This window comes from Trichophyton benhamiae (genome assembly GCF_000151125.1).
Source record: "Trichophyton benhamiae CBS 112371 chromosome Unknown contig01989.5, whole genome shotgun sequence".
Taxonomy (NCBI): domain Eukaryota; kingdom Fungi; phylum Ascomycota; class Eurotiomycetes; order Onygenales; family Arthrodermataceae; genus Trichophyton; species Trichophyton benhamiae.
Window position 1 is genome coordinate 507,471 of NW_003315112.1, and position 19,833 is coordinate 527,303.

Sequence of the window (19,833 nt, forward strand, 5' to 3'; positions counted from 1 at the left end):
TGTGCCTGCACCATTCTCTGCATCTCAAGACGCTCCTTATTCCCATACTTGGAAATTGAGAGACAATCCGTGGTAATGGGTGCCACCAAGTTCACTGACACCGTAGCCTCCTTAGTGAGGTTTATAGTATCCGCGTGGTTATTAGAGCAAGAACTTTAACTTATCTCCCCGATGAGGTCATGAAATCTTTTTATCAGTCACTTATTTTCCCTTTCTCCTTCTCAGCCAACCCCGGATATATCCAACCCTTTTCCTGCAAAACAAGCCAGACGATGAATATATCATGTAACGGAAGCGGAGTGGAATTTCACCGAGCGGGAGCTTCAAGCAGCATACCTTCAAACTGGTGTACCGACAATTATACCCCCAATTTTAGTCAAGTACCGTTATGGCAGACCATTCTCTCCTATCATACAAGGGAACCAAGGCAGAATATTTGAAGTTGGTGTGATAGAATCGAGTTTAGTCATGGCTACGGATGCAATTGGTTTATATTCATTAAATTGATGTACTGGATTTGACTATTAACCATTTCTAACAGATACAAAGGCGCATCTAGTTAGATGAGCTTCTGTTCCTTGATGGTTTAACCTTTACGCCTGGGCAGCGCACTTGATGGCCATGTACTTCTCGTCACCTGGCATGAAGGTACGGCATCCCTGCTCCAGAGTTCGGTGGTCTGGAGTGTCAGAGCAGTCGGTGGTCCTACAAGACGCAAGATGTTAGAACACGCCTAATCCTCGCGCTTAGCGGATCAGGCCAGTCACTTACACATGAAGGTCACAGTCAGTGTTCTTGAGGAAGTTGATGGATCTAGTGGTTATTAGTAGGAGGTTCTGGTTGCTTGATTAAACACATAACGGAGACCAGAACGTACAGAGCGCCGCTAGCGGTGGTACATTCGCCCTCAATGAGGTGCAGAGTTGATGAAGCAGTGCAGCTGGCATCACGGTGACGGGTGCCCTGTTCTAAATTAGAGACTTTCGCCCAACATTCATACCCCGACGTTGATAATGCTCCCCTAACTTACGAGATCATCACCTGGTGCAGCGAGCACAAATGGCACCAAAAGGAGGAGGGTGGTGAAGAACTGCATATTGGTTGTTCAGAAGGACTTCTATAATGGTTATATAAAGGTAAATGGTGATTGACAGTAAATGATCACTTGCTGTTTGGCGGATTGTGAATGAATCCTTTTCGCTCGAGGGAAGAAACTCCAGCTATATATACCCCGTCGCCGAGCTCAAATCCGGAGCAAATTCTATCTCATGAATTGCAACTGGAACTATCCGGCCATGATTACGCAAGGAATAAGCGTGTATCGTGGGAAGGGGATGATCCAGGGATAGCAAAGTAAAAATGGAGAGATTACCCAGCGTATTGCTGAAGCGCATGGGTGCGAATACCCTTAGGCAGCTGCATCCCGTTCAGCTACCAGGGTAAATGGCGCATGCACGAGAGTGAAGGGTACCTCAATAGCCGTCTTCTCCCCAGCAAAGGGAGTGGCTGCATTCTCTAACTCCTTGATGGGTATTCTTTCAAGTCCAGAGTCTAGATTAGTTAACTAACGAACTAACTAGCCAACGGGCCGGCCCGAGAAAGTTGTTGCCACAATGGGTCACAGCCGAGCTTATTTAGCTAGCCCAACGTCGCGATACTTAATGGTGATCTGGGTATTTGAGTCTATGATACAAACGGAGAACTCGGTGGTTACTAGGCGATAAAGTGTTGTGTTAGCTCGGATATGAATTCGAGCTGACATGAATCAGAAGCCTGTCGGCGGGTGGCCAGAATAGCACCCCTGGTTATAGATCTACATGATATTAGGTATGCAGTACTTATTATCTATAGTAGTTGTGCTAAGGAATGACCAGCAGGGGATATCGCCTTTGGGGCCGGAGCTGCATATACTCGGGGTAGATTAACTAGGTATGCAAGCAGCTGTCTGTTGGCTGATGGGGAAATATCCGTATCCACTCAGCCGTGGCATATTGACTATCTCCCGTTTTCATTAGCCATAACTAGTTAAAGGAAGAGAGTTCCTGGCATGTTAAACACTATGACCTCTACCTCGAATGAAATGCAGCTGAGAGAATCCCTGGTTCGGCTGATGTACAACGTGGCAGCCCAATTGGCCCCTGACTCCAGCCTTTTTCCAGTTCTTTGGTCCGCACCATGGTTTAACCCTGGAAACCCCCTTGCGAAGATGAGGGCCCCAAGGCCTCCCGGTCCATTCGGATTTATCCTCTGCGTCCGTGCCGCTGATGCTGCTAACTCTACATGCGTGTATAACAAGGTATAGAACTTCCCCGCGCGGCCTAGAGCTGGTGAGGTCTCAGCTCACTGCTATACTCGGAGTCATTGGGCTGGGGAGCAGAAACTGAATCAAAAAATAATAACCGCAGACGGGGATGTGGTAGCAGCATATCGGGCTAGTGGAAAAATGCTCGAAAGCTCCAAACTCCCGTGCTGTTCTGATGTATAGATCCAAAGTGAGCGGGAGTTGCTGCCTGTCTGTGTACCCCTGTGTATAGATGGCTATATCAGACATATAGCACACTGCCCTGCTTCCTAGAAGGGATCTAAGGCCCTGTATAGCCTCCCATTGTTAGAGAGCTGCCGTGTGAACGCATACCCGAGTACCCTATAGTAGCCGTGAATGTCCAGGAAACGGGATAAAAAAGGTATATTGAGCGGAATAATCCGATATTCCATGAGGTCAGGCCTGGTGATGTCAGTTATTTGTATAGCGGGATTGCCAACATGTGTTAGCTATGTACTTCTCGACGTGAGTATGCTCTTACTAGCGAGAGAATAAGTCAGATATGTGTACTGTGATATCCCTTCCATAGCTATCAGTTAGGGTACGATTTCGCGGGAATTTGTGTCCACTCCTCCTAGGGTTGAACTTATGCACTGCCCTTAGTTAACTAGGCGCTTGACTGAAGCGCTGAATGATCACGTATGTAGGTATATAGTTAACATTCTTCTCCAGCGTCTGATTAGTTCGATCCCTAAATTACTTCTAGTTAGTGATTCACCAAGGAGTTAAATAAATATGTATTTCATGTTTACATCAGACCGGTCATTCGGCAAACCAAGATCACAAATAAAAAAAAGAAAAGAAAAGAAAGAAACAAAAAAGAAAGACCAGGTTACATTCTTAGCAGGCATACTCCGTCGAGTCAATATTTTTTATATTTTTGACACTTAGTTAATAACTAGCAGGTCAGGAAATATTCCAATGCCATTGTTAGTGATGAAGCGACTTTTCGTATCAAACTCGGAGCCAGCGAGTGCAGAGTAAAATCGTCAAATAACTGAAATATCATTGGCTACCTTCAATTTAGACGGTCCAATGGAATGAAGTAATAAGTTCTTGGCTTGAAACTAGAAGCTTTCTAATTGGTTAACTCCATATTTATCCAGCCAGACTTGATGTGATTGGAGTAAATTAATGCTGACTAATATAACTGTTCTCTGACGTCGCTTCTTCGACTTCGCATTTTCCTTCTCGCTATCTTCGTCCTTTGGATGTTTTGCAGCGCCGATGGATGGCTTTTACAAGAAGAGGTACGGAGTACTCTGTACCAAAACTATGTTCATAATATATGGGCCTTTGATGATACCTTTAGTTAAGGCCTCTTTGCTGTTATCTGCAAGCCACTGCTGTGGGATCATGATTCCCAACAGAAACCAAATAATACTGGAGGTAAAATGAGACTGGCGATTATTTACTTATTTATCGTGCAATTACTTTGTGCTCTTTGATAACTAGGAAATCTCTTTAACTGATAAAGAGCTGATGATGCGTCCATAGGCACGGGGTACGGAGTATAATCTAGCAGGAGAAATAGGAAGGGATCCGGAAATTGGGGATCCTTTGTGTATACTCTGCTGTGGCTGGCTGAGCTAGTTGATGTCGGCCGGCTTGGAGATATCATGGTGACCTCTCTTTCCGCCTAAACACGCGGCAGCATCTTTTGGCGGAAAGTCTTCACACGTCTTATTGTGATATGACTGGAGGTAGGGAGTACAACGAATGGGCAGCTATCTCATTCCACTCATTTTATTATGGACCAGGGAATACAGAGTGTTGCCGGAAGTTTCTGGCCCCGTTATTTTGAATTTGACGATATTTCTGCGCCCCAAGCCACCATGTACTCGATATGCTAGGAATGCCTTGCTTTGGGTAGCCCGAGCATTTGGGGATCGGCGGATTTATCACCAAAGGGGAATTAATGTACGCAGGAACTAATAATCACAGTTTGCCCCGAGTCAACTTTGAACCATCTTGAACCACGTTACAGATCGTAAGTCGTTGGTCCCGGAGAAGTGAGTTCAGTACTCAATACCCAGCAGCCCAATTGGGCGTGATATAACAACCGATCTATCTCTACGGAGTACTCCATACCATGATACTACAGCCCGCCATCTGCTGTTTTAGCTTCTCCAAACGCAGCTTGTGAGGATTTGCTGTGGCGTCAAGACCAGCAAACTTGTGCTTCTAGTTGACTTTATGGTTACCTCTTTTTGTCACCCACTTTTAGAGTTCCCTAAGAACCAGAGGGTAGCTAAGCTGATCATGGAATATACTCTACTGAGTGCTCCGTACTCCGTACGGATTCGTGTGATGTTGTATAATCAGAACTAGTCTATCAATATCCCGATACCCCAGTAGGATCATAGACTAGCTCTTTCAACTGCAAACTGCTTACTCCGTATGGAGATACCATACAAATCGGCATAGATACCATCAGAGTCTTGAATGCAGCACACTGCAGAACAGGCTTGGTCCGGATTCAAATACATGGGTCTGACAGGACCCATGTAGCCTAAATATTCCGTGCCAAAAAAAGCCCAATGTGGAAAAATACCACTGATGGCGTGTCGATCGTCTCTGCATGGCCAATCGAGGATAGAAAAGCAAGAGTGGTGACAACGCAAGGTAAGCAACTGAAGCCTCAATAACAGCCGGGAATAAATATATATATATATAGTCTGATAGCAACCCGCTGTTCTCCAACGATACCCTCGTCATCCATTGTCTTCACTTCGGATTTTCATAGCCCTTAAATATCCAACAATTACCTCAAATTGCATTCCTCCCCCAGCTACGCAGTCTTAATTTTCAATATGGTTTCCCTGAAGCTTGCTACCATTTTGCTCATTCCAAGTGCAATTGCTGGCGTCATCAAAAGGCAGGATGATGCAGAGGTATGACTTAATAATGCTACTTACTTGCACAGTTACACGCAAGTTCCTGAGGCTAAACTGGCTATATTGTATTAGGTCTTAGCATTTACTGGCCCGCGATGTGACGGTACCCCGGACCACCCTGTCCCCCTAGACACCTGTGAAGAGCGTTTCATTGAAGACAAGTAAGTAACCTCCTAGCCATCAGCTTACCCAAAACAAAGTATTGGCGAAATAGTCGGCCGCTAACATTCTATTTCATCTCTCCGCGTAGAGTAACCAACTCTATCGATATTGCTGGCGGAATTATTTGCACTGTTTACGGGTACGTATAATGTTTCCCATCACACACCTGTCTGAATCCTTTCGACCCTCTTATTTCGTAAGAGTTTACTGGCGCTGACCAAGGTTGATTACTAGGGTGTCTGGATGTAATGAGCCACAGGCCAGAATACCGGGACCTAGGTGCCTTCGCTTTATTGATTCCACCTACTCATACCAATGCATGCCATCTTAGAACGATTAGAGGTTATTCATAAATGCTCCAAATCGAACGCGGGACTGTACTTTTCTGCGTTTATAGCGAATGGAGCTCGTGGATGCAAGCTTTTTCCTTAGTGCAAGTACAGCATGATGCCATTGTCTGATGCACTAATGTTAATGAAATTACACATATGATATTTGCCACCGAGAATTCCTTTCTTGCTCAACTGAGATTCGATATATATGGATGTATGAGTGGCTCTCCGCCACAGCTACCAACCAGGACCGTTTGATAATGAACTGAACCGGCCTAATGCCGGCCTGGTTATCGAGAACGTGAGATAGTCCAGTAGCTAACAAAATGCCGAAAAGTTGCAGCTCGAAGTCCAGGGTTTATATAAATAAGTTCATCGATGGCTATCCAGTCCCTCCATAATATTCTTCTCATTAATTAGGCTATTTACTCCAGGAGCTAGAGCTGGTAATATAACTGGGTGCTCACCGTCTCTCCGAGTAGTGGCGAAATTGAATCTGTCTCGGTCCCTAGTAGTATTGTTTGCCAGACATATGACTTGTTCACATTGGTAAGGAGTAAACTAGGCACTGGTCCTAACATGGCTTAAGTATTACTAGTGATCTGGAATCCAATGTATATCACTCTGCCTCCTCTTGTTGTAGAGAGGCAACTAATTGTAGTTAATCTCCAATGCGGGGATACGCACCAAATTTCTTAGCGCATCCCCAACTCCGGGCTTCCCCTCAGCCTCGGGCCAAAACACCCGCTGGCAACATGGTTCGTTAAGATAGTTAAATATCTTCAGCTTCATCTTCGTCTCCAGGCCATCATCTCTAGCACAGCGGGTTTGCCTGGATCATGCTTGCGAAGAAACTAGTCACAGCCCCTCTCCAGTCTCGGTTTATACACTCTTCCGCCATGGCAAACGCCAGAGCCGCCCGCATCGGTGAGTATCGTGCTGTTTCTCCCGCTGCGTCTCATCCATACTGACCGGCTACCAGGGAACCCAGCATTATTGTAAGTCTCTTTTATTCGAGCAGTCACTCAATGATACAATTTACCGCAGAATGGACCGCTAACTGGCTCTACGTTTAGTATTTGCGACATCCAAGAGAGGTTCAGAACCATCACATATGAATTCCCGAAGCTGTAAGCCCATCCAGTCATCTCCATACCATCATTTTAGCCACGAACTAACGCCTGAAATACTAGGGTATCAACCTCTCTAAAGCTTCTACGGGCTTCCAAGCCTCTCAATATCCCGATATACGTTACCACGCAAAACACAGCTCGTCTAGGTCCCACTGTCGCCGAGTTTGACGAGTATCTACAGCCATCAAACCCCAACCTGCGCATCAACTGTGACAAGACCCTTTTCTCCATGATAACGCCCGAAGTCAAGGAGAAATTGCCTAACGCTGCCTCTGAGAAACCACTTGATGCCATCATTGTCGGCCTTGAGTCTCATGTATGCGTTACACAGACAGCGTTGGACCTGCTATCGTTGGGTCACCGGGTGTATATCATTGCAGACGGAGTTAGCAGTGCCAATGCCGAGGAGAGGCACGTTGCGCTGGCCCGGCTACGGGATGCTGGTGCTATCGTGACAACAAGCGAGAGCATCTTGTTTGAGATCATGGGTGACTCCAAGATTGGGGTGTTTAGGGAGATTAGTGGGCTGGTCAAGGAGACTGGAAAGGAGACCAAGGGTGCTTTGGAAGCGTTCTGTTCTGCTAGTAAGATTTGATTGTTATACATATTCCTCTACCAGTATATAGCACGTTTTACTCGCGTAAACAAGAAAATCACCTTCAGTCATTCATTTTCATTAATTACTAATTTTATTTTTATTTTTATCTTTATTAAAAACAAAAAAAAGGAGAGGAAAAAAAATGCCGTACCCAAGTCTATTTATTCATTCCCCTAGTGGCGTTCGTAACAATTCATTCAAAAGTGGATAAAATTCACCTTTGCAGCCTTCTTGAGCGTATCAATTGAAGCAGACTTAGACTCAGTAGCTTGGGTTCTCAGGGAGTAGAGCTCATCCAACAACGCAGGCACAAAACTACCTGGCCCCTTGACGCCACTGACCACAGCTCGCTCGGCAGCAACTTCGAACATAAGTAAGGCGGATAACACAGCAAGAAGCTTATCCTGTCTCTCTACCGCAAGGAATGCTGAAGTGACTGTACCAATAACGCATCCGGTCTGCAGTTTAAGGTGGTTAGCTCAGTGGTCTGTTACTCTGGGGAAAAAAACGGGTAGAGACTTACGCCGGTAACTTGCCCCAGCAGCGGATGTCCGTTATGAATAGCAATAGTACGGGCACCGTCGCTGAGATAGTCAGTAGGACCGGTAAGAAGAACAATGCATCCTGTGAAGAGATTATTAGCTTGTTGACAAAGTAAAACTATTTCAATTTGGGAATGAGGTCAACTTACTTTCTCTGAGAGCCAGGTCTCGAACTAGCATTGCCTTTTCCTTGATATCCAAAGTACTAGGACCACTATCCACTCCAATTTGGTTTCCAGTATGTCCGTAGATGTGGCCTATTTCACTCTCATTTCCCTTGATGAGGTCAAAGTAGCCACCCTGCATTAGAGTCTTGACGGACTGTCTTCGAAGTTGTGTGGCGGCAGCTCCAACAGGGTCAAGAACAACAGGGTTACCTGCCTCGTTGTACGCACGGATAGCCTGCATATAGTTGTCCAAGCTCTCACTGTTCAACGTGCCCATGTTAATGAGCAGAGAGCCTTTGTTCTTAGCCAGGTCAGGCGCTTCAAGACCGTATCCCGACATAATTGGTGAGGCACCACTATCACCTAGTCAAAAACAACCCGAACCATTTTTTCTGCTAGGTGTTATACTTACATCGCAAGAGCAACATTCGCGGCAAAATTAGCCACAACATAGTTAATCATATTATGGCATAGAGGGTGAGCGGTAGCTACTTTTCGAACCAGCCCATCGACTTTACCGAGAAGCAATTCCTCTTCATTTTCACGGGGAGAGATCGGAATAGTAGCGAATGCGGGGTTTTTGCTGACTTTATCTAGGAAAAGGGCAGCAGTGGCACGGGGGTTCTCTGCCGCCATAATGGCACTGACAATTGCTACTCCCTCAAGACCCTTTTTGGTGTCTTGGGATTGGTAGATGATCCGTTGGACGTTGTCGAGGTTGATGCCTCCGATGGCCACAGTACCAACTCTGGGGTTCAGGGATGCAACACAGCTAAGGATGCGTTTAACTCCCGCAGTACCAATTATGGATTTTGTGTTGGTTTTACTATCACTATCTTTAGCTTCACTGCGTACGGATTGGCAACTTAGATGAATGATACATACGTCGGAGTAGCGTAGACGGTCCCAATTCCAAGGTAGTCGGCACCGCTCTCAACTGCAGCCTGAGCCTCTTCAACTGAAGAAACTGTGACCCCAATAATGGTTCCTTTGGGCAACATCTTTCTTGCAACAGCAATGTCTACCAAATTCATTAGCATAAATATGCAATTGAAACTCAGGGAATATAGGAAAATCTTACTCATATCATCCTGGCCCAAGTGAACCCCCTCTGCCCCAACAGCAAGGGCAACATCGACTCGATCATTGATAATGAGGGGAATACCATGGTTTAAGGTAATATCATGTAACTTTGCAGCCGTTTTGATCAACTCTTTCGTGTCACTATGTTTGTCCCTGTATTGGACAATAGTAACTCCTATATACGTTGCAAGAAATATGTCAGTATTTGAGCTTTAATAAGAAGAAATCAAGCATCCGGCTCGCGCACATACCACCCTGAACAGCTTGCTCAACTACAGAGCAGAGGTCTCTATCTCCAAGGATCTTCGGGGTGGAATCCGTGACCAAATACAAGGAGAGATTCACAGGCATCTTGAGAATGTTTCCAGGTAGTAGTGTGAAACTAGTCAAGTATCGAAATGGCGGATCTAGAGTATGGATATATGCATAGGAATGGAGGAGGTGGAGGAAAAATATGAGAGAAGAAAATATATCCAGATATACGGATGCTCCCGTTCCTAGATTTCTCTGTAGTTTGGTCAAGATGTAGGGAATGTTCAGGAAGAAGGCTTGAATATTTTCACTTTTCTAAATTGATTAGTGTGGGTGACACGAAAATCCAAAATAGAGAAGTTGACGGTAGCAAGAAGAACCTCTCAGTCTGTGATCCGTGCCTGGCCAACAAACAATCTATAGACTAAGATGGGCCAAAGATGCACTTTTCAGGACGTTTTGTCGTAACTAACTAGCCAATCACAGCTTATGAGCAGAGTTTTCACGTGACTCATAACTTAAATCTTTTAAATAGTAACATAACGTCATGGCACTTATTATTAATGGATATTATTCGTTAAATTTTGAGGATGCTGGCAAATCATAAAATGACGAAGTCTTTTAACAGCCAATAGATTAAAAATTCTATTTTTGTTTCAGTTTCACCAATTGAATTCTCACAGGCCTAGTTTGCTATAAATAGAATATCAAATAGTATAAACAACTATCAACATATATGAATTCAACATTATCATGTTCTTTAGCATTTTTATCTTCACAAAATAGTGTATTCATAAACCAAGAGCAACTGATGGACCCTTTCAACCTAGGGCTTGAGAGCCCACTATTTCGAAGACAGTTCCTGGGAGAATTTGAAATCAGGACGTCTCCTAGGCCCTTCATATCCCATCCCTAGATCTATTCGTCTTCAGATTCTTCCAACAGTAGTTTGCAGCTACATAATACGCTGAGATGGGCCTAGTTTCGTACCTTCGAGGCACCCAAAGTCCGCAGTTTCAAATCATGAAGGTCAGCCAGATAGACTCGACTCTATCTATGAATTAGCAACATCCATAGCTATTTGTTGGTTACGAGGCTAAGGGCACCACGGGGAACGGCTGAGCGGGGAGATATTTTGGTAAATAGCAGAAAGACAATATCGCTATTAGCCTTCTGCATACCAACCGCAAGGGGTTTTTTTAACTATAAAAAGTTTATGTGCTTTCTGGCTCGCGCAGAAGATGTCAGGGTCTGAATGGTGGGCTGTAGGGGAGATGATTAAAGATGGTTGATCGTAGTTTTGACATTACCGAAATACAAAGGGAAACAGACAACTCCAGGCTCAATTATCTGTATCGAGTCTAGCCTTAGAGTCTCGTCTCCTGTAATGTAAGGTTATGTACCGAGGTGCGAATATCGAAAATATCCTTTGTTTATAAGCAAACTGGCATTGACAACCAGGTCATTCTTCACTCTCTTGTTCTCTCCAACGAGCAGAAATAAAATAGTGACGTCGTGTATTTTGTGACTATCGTTGGGGCTTTCCGGCTGGTGATCAGGTTGGTTCGGAGTATCCCTGCGGATGAAGTCTAGGTTAGTTGGTTTTAGTGAGATTGGCAAACGCAGCCGGAGTACTCCGTGCCCCTCGTTTGGATATCTTCAAGTCTGTAACGGGGCTATCCCGCACATCGCGCTGACGTGGACAAGCGGAGGACGCTGACGTTAGGTTGGACGCTCGTGCTGTAAGAATATTCAGGCGATAGTTATCTCTCGTTAGCCGAGCGCGTAAATGACTTTTACTAGCGGTAATTGGACAGGTACACGCAGCCGCGCTTGGCGTCAGGTGACAGCCACAATTTCTCACATGATGCTTAGTCATGCGGACCTTCTTTCAACCGCGAGATTTTTCAACGTCGAAAAACTTCAACTTCTTCCTGCTTCAGCTTTTTCTCCCCACCAGCCGTTTCGATAATCCCATCGCTCTCGACGCTGCAGCATCTACAGATCCGGAGCCCGCAACTCATCGCCAGCTCGTTAACTGCGTCTGTCTGACTACGATTGTCTCGCTTACTGTCCCCCTCCACGTCTTCTCGCTGCTCGCTGCCGAGTCGACCTCTTGGTTCTCTTCATCGCTCAGAGAAGCCACTCAGCAGGATTGAACGCCTGTCTATGTATTCGCCCTACGAAAACGCTTTCGAACACTACCTGCCGCTTGCGCTGCAACCTTTTCGCCCTGTGCGAAAACCTTGTAGTGTCCATTCGAGATCCTGTGGTTGAAACCGCCGACACACGTCACCCGTCAACATCGATCCCGATATCAGAAACGAGGATCAATCCAGGCACTGCCGTTTCATTCTAGAGACTCCCGCCTCTTCGTCGTTACTACGCATGTCGTGTAGTAGTATCCACCTCTTTCTTCATCCTCTCTCCGCGTTTGACTCAACTCGCTTAAGCGTATAAACCAACTATCCTACCGGCAACATGGCTAACATCAACATTCGTCGGGTATGTCATCAAGTTTATCTCCTACATCCTTCAGTTCGAGTGGGAAAACATTATTCTGATCTCTCTCCGTCATGGATAGGATATTTCCGATCCCTTCTACCGCTATAAGATGGAGCGTCTCCAAGCCAAAATCGAGGGCAAGGGCAACGGTATCAAAACTGTTGTTGTCAATCTGAACAGCGTTGCCCAATCACTCAGCCGCCCGCCATCCTGTATGTTCCCGCACATTCCTAACCCCTTTCATTGGTTACACAGATTGAGCTAATGCACATCAGATTTGATCAAGTACTTCGGCTTCGAACTTGGAGCCCAGGCAAACTCTAAACCTACTGATGATCGTTGGATCATCAACGGTGCCCACGATGCCCCGAAGCTTCAGGACTACCTTGACGGTTTCATCACCAAGTTTGTTCTATGCAAGAAATGCAAGAACCCTGAAACAGATGTCGTCATCAAGGATCAGTCTATCATTCTTGATTGTAAGGCCTGTGGCGAACGCTCAGACGTTGATCCGCGTCTCAAGCTTAGCTCCTTCATCTTGAAGAATCAACCGAAGAAGGGAAAGAAGGATAAGTCAACCAAGAAGTCCCGCCGAGAGAGGAACAAGGAGAAAGGAGAAAAGGCCGATAAGGCTGAAAATGGAGAGAACGGAGAAGCAAACGGTAGCCCAGGAGACAGCAATGGCTCTGATATGGGAGATGAGAATGGTGACGTGGGTATTGACGCTCACAGTGATGACGAGCTAACTCGTCGAATTAAGGCGGAAGCCGAGCAAATTGAACATAACGATGACATCGATGATGAGGAGTGGGCCGTTGATGTTTCTGAAGCCGCCGTTCGAGCTCGTGCCCAGGAACTTCCCGATGATCTAAAGCGTACCCTGGTTTTTAACGATGCTGACGGTGACGATGATGGTGAAAATGCAGTGGCTAGCTCCTATGATCAGTTTGGAAGCTGGATCATTGAAGAGGCCAAGAAGTCCGACAAGGGCGCCTCTGGTGTCAGTGATGTTGACATCTATATGAAGGCCAAGGAATTTGGAATTGAGTCCAAGCACAAGACTCTCTCCGTCCTTGCTCAAACCATTTTTGACGACAATATTGTCAAGCAGATCCCTGCTCGTGCTGGCCTCTTGAAGAAGGTATGCTCACCTGTAACTTGGAGTGCCCTATGAATATCTTTGTTCGGTACTGACTTCATTTCTAGATGATTACTTCTGAGCGCCATGAAAAGGCCCTCCTTGGAGGTACCGAACGCTTCGTCGGCAAGGACCGCCCAAATCTTCTTCCAATGGTGTCTTCCATTCTTCTTACCTACTACCAACACGATTTGGTTTCTGAGGAGCTCCTCAAGAGCTGGGGAACCAAGGCCAGCAAGAAGTACGTTGACATTGCTACCAGCAAGAAGGTCCGCAAGTCTGCCGAGAAGTTCCTTGAGTGGCTTGAGACTGCCGAAAGTGAGGATGAAAGCGAGGAGGATGATGAGTAAGACATTAAAGAATCAGCTGTTGCTCAACTCGATTTCTAGAGCCCAGTAGCAGTCCCGTTTCGCACTCCTCTACGTGCCTCGCCCGATCTCCCCTCTTAGCAAATTGATTTTCGGTTCTTTTTCATTTTACTGTTCAGATGCACCCAATTCGTCACTTACCATTGAAAACCGTGCTTGGTTACTTGTGATTGCTCTTTGGTTATATGTCTTAAGATTGTATGTTACTTGAAATTTGCATTTCCGATACTACACTCGGTAGTTATCACTATTTCGGGTCTGCCAATGCAAAGACACTCTTCACTCTATTTGATTATACCTTCAAAAATCTCATTTTAGTCCCGATGTCAAAGCCCTCAGCCTAGGCAATAAAAAACAGCTAAATACAGCTACGCATTATACCGTGTTTGTCAAAACACAGGTGTAGCAAACCTCAGACCAGCTTCTCTCTCTCCTAGCAGCTGTTCTAGTTCATTGTTCATCTTCTTAGCAATAGATTGCAGCTCCTGTTGAGAACCAAATCTAGCATTTCGACTTTTATGGTGCCTTACTTCAGTTTGAACACATGCCAACCACGTCAAGTCTGGATTCCAGAAGTTCATAGCTCGAAGAGCTCGTTTGGCCTCCTTCAAGGTCCCTCGGCTCCATCTGGTTTCGCTATCGGCATCTTCGTCGTTCATAGCATCGTCGCTATTCCCATCGTCTTTCCATGTTTCAGAAGAATATAATTCTGGGTGGAAAAAGGTTATCCAGTCCGCCAAGGTATAACAGATCTCATCTCCTATATCAGCTGGTAGACTGACGTGTGATAAGATCGTGATATATAGCGTCGTAAGTGCTTTCCAAAGGGAATGATGACGTGTAAATGACTTGGTGATAGTGAAAGATACCCGAGGCAGTGGTGGGTTGGAGTCATCTAGCACCCGAACAAGCCCTGCAGATGCAGTGCTGCCAGACGACTTCGCTTCTTGTATTTGCTTTTTCGTCAATTGCTGACGGTGTCGTTCTGCGGATTTTTCAGCATCGTCTTTAACCTGGTGCCAGAACGATTTATAGAGCCATTTCCACCGAGGGAATTTGTGCTCGATTCTGGAGGACATAAAGTCACCAGCTCCCTTACACATTGTCCCGATAGCTGTGCAGGAGGCTACTGTGACGAAGGTTTCTTCTTGGATACCAGAGTCATTGATCTGGGCTTTATTTTCTTTCAGCGTTGTTGACAGAGCTTGGGATTCACTCCCTGTTTGTGCTGCTAGTGTAATTCTTGCACTCACAGAAGGCCACAGGTCATTGATAAGAGGCAAGAAGGTTTTCTCATTCGGACATAAGATAGGAAGACCCCGTGTTAGTATGGATAGAAGTGACCGTCGTAAGTATGGGGAAGGAGAGGAAAGATGGGGCGGTATGGATTTTATGATGTTCAATAACAGCGTGTGAGGTTTGCTCAAAGGTTTTTCTTCTGGCTCTAGAGGTTGTTCGGATTGATCGGCTTGAGAGTTTATGTCCATCTCATCTTCTTCGCCGGCAGACTTCTCAAGAATAGAGGACCATGGCTTCTTTGGATGGGGTTCCAGGGGTTCGAGATTGTTTTCCTCTATTTGTAGTTCTCTTGAACATTTCTCACGTCTCCCTTTGATCCAAGCTGCTATACTAGAAACAGGTCGAGGTTGTGCCGGCAATCTTCGGTGCTGTGGTACTGCAGTTTCATCCCCATAGGATATTGCGAGCAGTGCAGGTTGCCTCGCTCCTTCGTCAACAACCGCCCCTAGCACACCAAATAGAAGTTCAACTAGCTTGGGATATCCGTGGAATGCATCCAAAACAGCAAATATGGAGCCAATGATATCATCCAAATGGGGAATCAAACGAGACCCGGAGAGCTTTATCATCATAAGGAGAACTCTGGGGGCTTGGGGCGAGATGTCAAATGTATTTAGCTTCAAAGCCACAGAGTTTATCAAATAGTCAACATTCTCAATCACCAATGTGCTTGCATCGGGATAGTTGCATGATGCCGTGACTATATTAAGACAAGTCATTGCATGATTCTGCAAGGCCGGATTGCTGGATCCCATCAACTGTAGAATTGGGTAAAGTGTATCAATCAATTCAGGTCGGAAAGATTCTTGAAGCTGTTCTGCCTGTAACGCAACTGCCTCCAGTGCAAGAGCGGGGGTACGCCAATCATCTGAGTCAACATTTTGCATGTCGGTTAAAATTGGCAAGGCTAATGAATAAATCTCTTCTATCAGCTGCGGTCGTGACGTCCATGAGACGTCGGGTTCAACATTTAACACCTCATCTATCATTAGGGTATCAGGAGATGCGCTTTTGAGAAATGATAACGTTAACCAGAGAGATGACAAGAAAGAATCTCCCGATGACTGATAAAGCTTCTTTAGCATACTCTTGGCCATGTTGAACGATAGATCAGCATTTGAGAGCCTTGATATCATAGTTTGAAGCTCCATTAAGGTCTCTTTCTGGCTTTGACGTTCAAATATCACTGGCTGGAAAGTATTGGAGTGACTCTGGCCAGTAAGACTAAGGGCTTCCGGCCTGGCGTCTATAGGAGGCCCTAGGGGCTGCAAGGGCGTCTGGGAAGACATTAATATAGCAGATATACTATCATGAAGACTTGTTGTCATAGTATCGTCAAGAATATCAGATTTAATCTGAGTATCTGATAATGTCTCGAAAGAGGTGGATATCTGCCTTATGACCCGACTTTTGGCGGCTTCATCGGCAGATTGCATAACCCGTGGAAGCGCAACTATCCAGGAGTACAGACTGGATTTGAGAATGCCTGCCACTGTTTCTGATGACGTTAACAGGCGCTTTAGTGAAAAATATGCCTCATTGTCGTCTTTCTCGGCAGGATTATGTGCTAGGACCACAACGGTTTCAACCATCATTGCCAATGAATCGGCAAGAGAATTTGAACAGTCTTCTATTACCATTAGACATAAACCCAAGAGAGAGTGACGGACCTCCTCCCGTTCGTGATTTCTGAGACGGATTACGTTTGAGAGCGCCAGTTTGATCTGTGATGCAGTTGCATTTAGCCATGGCTTATCCAGGACAAGAGGCCCTGTCCCGGTATTAGTTTGTGTCTCAGCAGTAGTAGAAGTCACAGCCGAATCATTCAGGACAGATCTGATATTGATGGTCAACCCTTCAAGACAAGCGCACAAAAGCTTATATGATCGGCGTTGCTGGGCGGTGCCACGAAGAACTTTTGTAAGCGAAGAAACCGTACGAGGCAAAAGGCTTGCTAGCACCACTCGGTTCGTGATACGGCATTGTAACGACTTCAGCGCGACAGCAGCTGATCTCTGAATATCGCTTGAGGCCCCATCCACAATGGCTTCAAGCAGTACATAGACTGTTTGGTCTATAATAGTAGATGACCCAATTTCGTTGAAAATAGAAGCTGCTGCTGCTGGACCATGTAGAACATGGCACATGGAAGACACACAATCGAAAGCAGCCACAACGAGCTCCTCTGACCGTGGCCTACTTGGACCTGAAGCCTGTGCGGGGGCACCCCCTGTAAGGAGGGTCATAAGGATAAGTAGCTGCTTGCCTAACTCAGCGGAAAGTCTCGAGCTCCATCCTCTTTCAATAAGGATCTGTAAGCATTTCAGAGCTAACTCGACACATTGAGCTGAGATACGCTGGCTCTCATTGAATATTTGAGAGAGTGGAAAAAAGGAGTATTCTGCAAGTTTCTCGTCCAATCCGTTATATGATATGACATCTTGCAGAGTTTGATATAAGGTATCTAAGGCCTTGAGGACTTCACTAGATGACGCAAGGTTCCCCTTGAATTTCAGCGTGATGGAGCTAAGCTCTACACAGGGCGGCCGCAGCTACTGAAGAGTCAGCACCACCAAGTACTGAATCAGCATACAATACAAGACATACCTTTTGAAATGTTTTCTGACGTGTATCCCCCATTACTATATAATTTCACATTATCCTGCCTTTTGCCAGGCTTTTTTTTTTTTTTTTTTTTTTTTTTTTTCGCAGATTGTTTAAATCACCAAACTGGTAAACTAGTTCTCCCGTCGTTCTTGTTTTTAAAGGTCGACGTTTGATAAGGCTGACTAATGATAACTAACTAGCTAGTTCTTACACGTGACTTGTATATTTCCTTTATCGGCGTGATATTAGCTTTATTATGTAATAATATATTTGGGCATGCAGAAATCATCCTCTGCATATTTCTTAGGCCTCGGTCATAGCATTGGGGGGTCCAGTATCTTGAAATATATATATATAATATTTTGAAAATACAGTTATCATTGATTATCCCCATAATATTATGAAATATGGCTTAGTTATATATAGAGAGCTTGTTAAAACAAATACCCAATAATGTCAAGCTCTACCACTCAACAAGCACCACCCACTGCGCCTGCTTAGAAATCTGGAGACGACAGAATTCTTTCAAGACCACGTTCCCTCGATCGGTGCAAGCGATCCTGGGACAAACACTCTGGTAAATGCACTAAATGGCCTCGCTGAATCCGGACAAACATCATGTATAGTGCACCCGCAATGCTAACCGCCATTAAACTGATTAAGGCGGGCCATCTGAATTGAGCTGGACGGGAGAATACGATGGTTGAAATAAATGAGCAAATCTCAAAAAGATTTTGCCACGCAGCCTCGGTTGACGAGAAAGTACCTCGAGATTCAGCTTCAACATCCTATGATATACCGTTCTCGATCAGCTTGAAACTACGTGCCTTGTAACTGCTCCTCTTGCTTTTGTAGCTATGGGGAAACAGTCACAAATATTCTGGCAACTAACTCACTTCTTGAATAATAAGCTCGGCACACAGCTCAAACCCCCTTAGCCCTATACGGCTAAAAATTGTACCGCCAACGAGGCCGGCCGCTGAGATGAAAGGGTACTCAGCAAATCTCCAGAAGACAGATAATCCAGCCCCTAAGCAAACAATCTGCCAATTGGAAAACCACAGGCCAGCCCGAATAGGACCAATTCTTCCCATCAGCCAGGGAGCAACCCATGTCGCGAGTACCTCAAATATAACCGACAGGGTTCTCGTAATAGCAATCTGGGCCGAGCTATAGCCTGCGGCCAGAAGCCAAGTGACCATCTGAGCCCCGAATGATAGAACGGTAAGATAGAGTAACGCGCCGGCAAATGATGGAAGGAAGACGGTGTGGCGAAGATAAAAGTTGAAATCCCTTAGGGCTTTCTGGGCGATTTTGCGGCAAGAACACCATATATGTACAATGGCGCTGCGTCGGTCTGGCGCCACGTGTGGTGGTATGTGATCGTCTGAGCCCTTTGATTTCTGCAGTTCGGGCACTTCATAGTATACCTAAGAGTTGAGATAAGATATATCTTGTACCTTGTATTTTGAGGGTAAAATTGAGATATCGAATTTCGTACCCTGGCGATTGCGAAGTATTCAAAAAATACCGAGCATGTGTTCATCCCGAGATTGACAAGAATAGCCGTCTCCGTAGATATGCCATCTATAAGAGCAATGAACAGAGGCCCAAAAAGTTTGCAGATCAGGTCAATTCGCCTCATCCTGGCGTTCATCGCTAATACAAACAATAGTTATATTAGTTTACTAGTTAGGAGCCACCAAAGGTCCTCAAACTGCGGTTCATACATGTCAGAGCTGCGTGGTCTTCACCAGCAACAACCACAACCTGTCAGAAAGTATTAGTAAAACCTTATATTATATACGGGCTGATATTCATATACCCAGTCTCTCTCTACTGAGATCATATTTATGAGGGAGCATAGCTTCTCCACACAGGCTAGAAGGGCTAAAACTGCCAGCAAGGAAAGATGGACTGTCCGCGTTGTTGGTGTATTGATTGCTAGCATATAAAAGATGACGCACGATGCGATCACCACAAGCCGCTGCCATACTAGTTATGAGATCTCAGTCACTCGATGGCCCTACATAACAAGTTATCTGACTAGCCGTGGTACCTGAGGCACACGCTCACCAATGGAAAATCGAACAACCCGGAGCCGATTGCCGATATCAATATAGTGTCCAACCGCCGGCGCAAAAAGAATGGCCGCCACACCACGGGAAAGAGCATAGACAGACATAGGTAGTAGTGTATGCCGGTAGATCGATGCTAGGTATAAGACAGCCCCAAACTCGAAGACGCGGGAGTTCCATGTTGACAGGAAATGCGAGATATATAGACGAGAAGAGACCCGTTTATGAACCCAATTCTCTTGACTTCCGGCATCATTGGAGCGCGAATCTAAGAAGGCACCAGAGTCCTCACGGGGAATCAGAGCGCTGTCCTCGCCAAGGGCGGGCTGCTCTCTTAAACGTGCTGCCA

At 45.5% G+C, this 19,833-nt stretch overlaps 4 protein-coding genes across 4 annotated transcripts; 2 read left to right on the top strand and 2 right to left on the bottom strand.

The window, feature by feature from the left end:
- Positions 1-6,553: 6,553 nt before the first annotated feature.
- ARB_04891 (uncharacterized protein) lies at positions 6,554-7,442 on the top strand (the record flags this gene model as incomplete). Its single annotated transcript, XM_003016556.1, has 3 exons — positions 6,554-6,641; positions 6,791-6,844; positions 6,994-7,442. The coding sequence occupies 3 exons, from the start codon at positions 6,554-6,556 to the stop codon at positions 7,440-7,442; spliced, it is 591 nt and encodes a 196-aa protein (XP_003016602.1).
- A 200-nt stretch (positions 7,443-7,642) lies between these two features.
- On the bottom strand, positions 7,643-9,588 carry ARB_04892 (uncharacterized protein; the record flags this gene model as incomplete). Its single annotated transcript, XM_003016557.1, has 6 exons — positions 7,643-7,903; positions 7,969-8,105; positions 8,137-8,510; positions 8,567-9,001; positions 9,040-9,412; positions 9,489-9,588. 6 exons carry the CDS (start codon positions 9,586-9,588, stop codon positions 7,643-7,645), a joined length of 1,680 nt encoding a protein of 559 aa, XP_003016603.1.
- A 2,515-nt stretch (positions 9,589-12,103) lies between these two features.
- On the top strand, positions 12,104-13,482 carry ARB_04893 (uncharacterized protein; the record flags this gene model as incomplete). The annotated part of the gene is made up of 3 exons (XM_003016558.1): positions 12,104-12,206; positions 12,270-13,135; positions 13,201-13,482. 3 exons carry the CDS (start codon positions 12,104-12,106, stop codon positions 13,480-13,482), a joined length of 1,251 nt encoding a protein of 416 aa, XP_003016604.1.
- A 407-nt stretch (positions 13,483-13,889) lies between these two features.
- ARB_04894 (uncharacterized protein) lies at positions 13,890-17,439 on the bottom strand (the record flags this gene model as incomplete). Its single annotated transcript, XM_003016559.1, has 2 exons — positions 13,890-17,351; positions 17,407-17,439. The coding sequence occupies 2 exons, from the start codon at positions 17,437-17,439 to the stop codon at positions 13,890-13,892; spliced, it is 3,495 nt and encodes a 1,164-aa protein (XP_003016605.1).
- Positions 17,440-19,833: the final 2,394 nt, after the last annotated feature.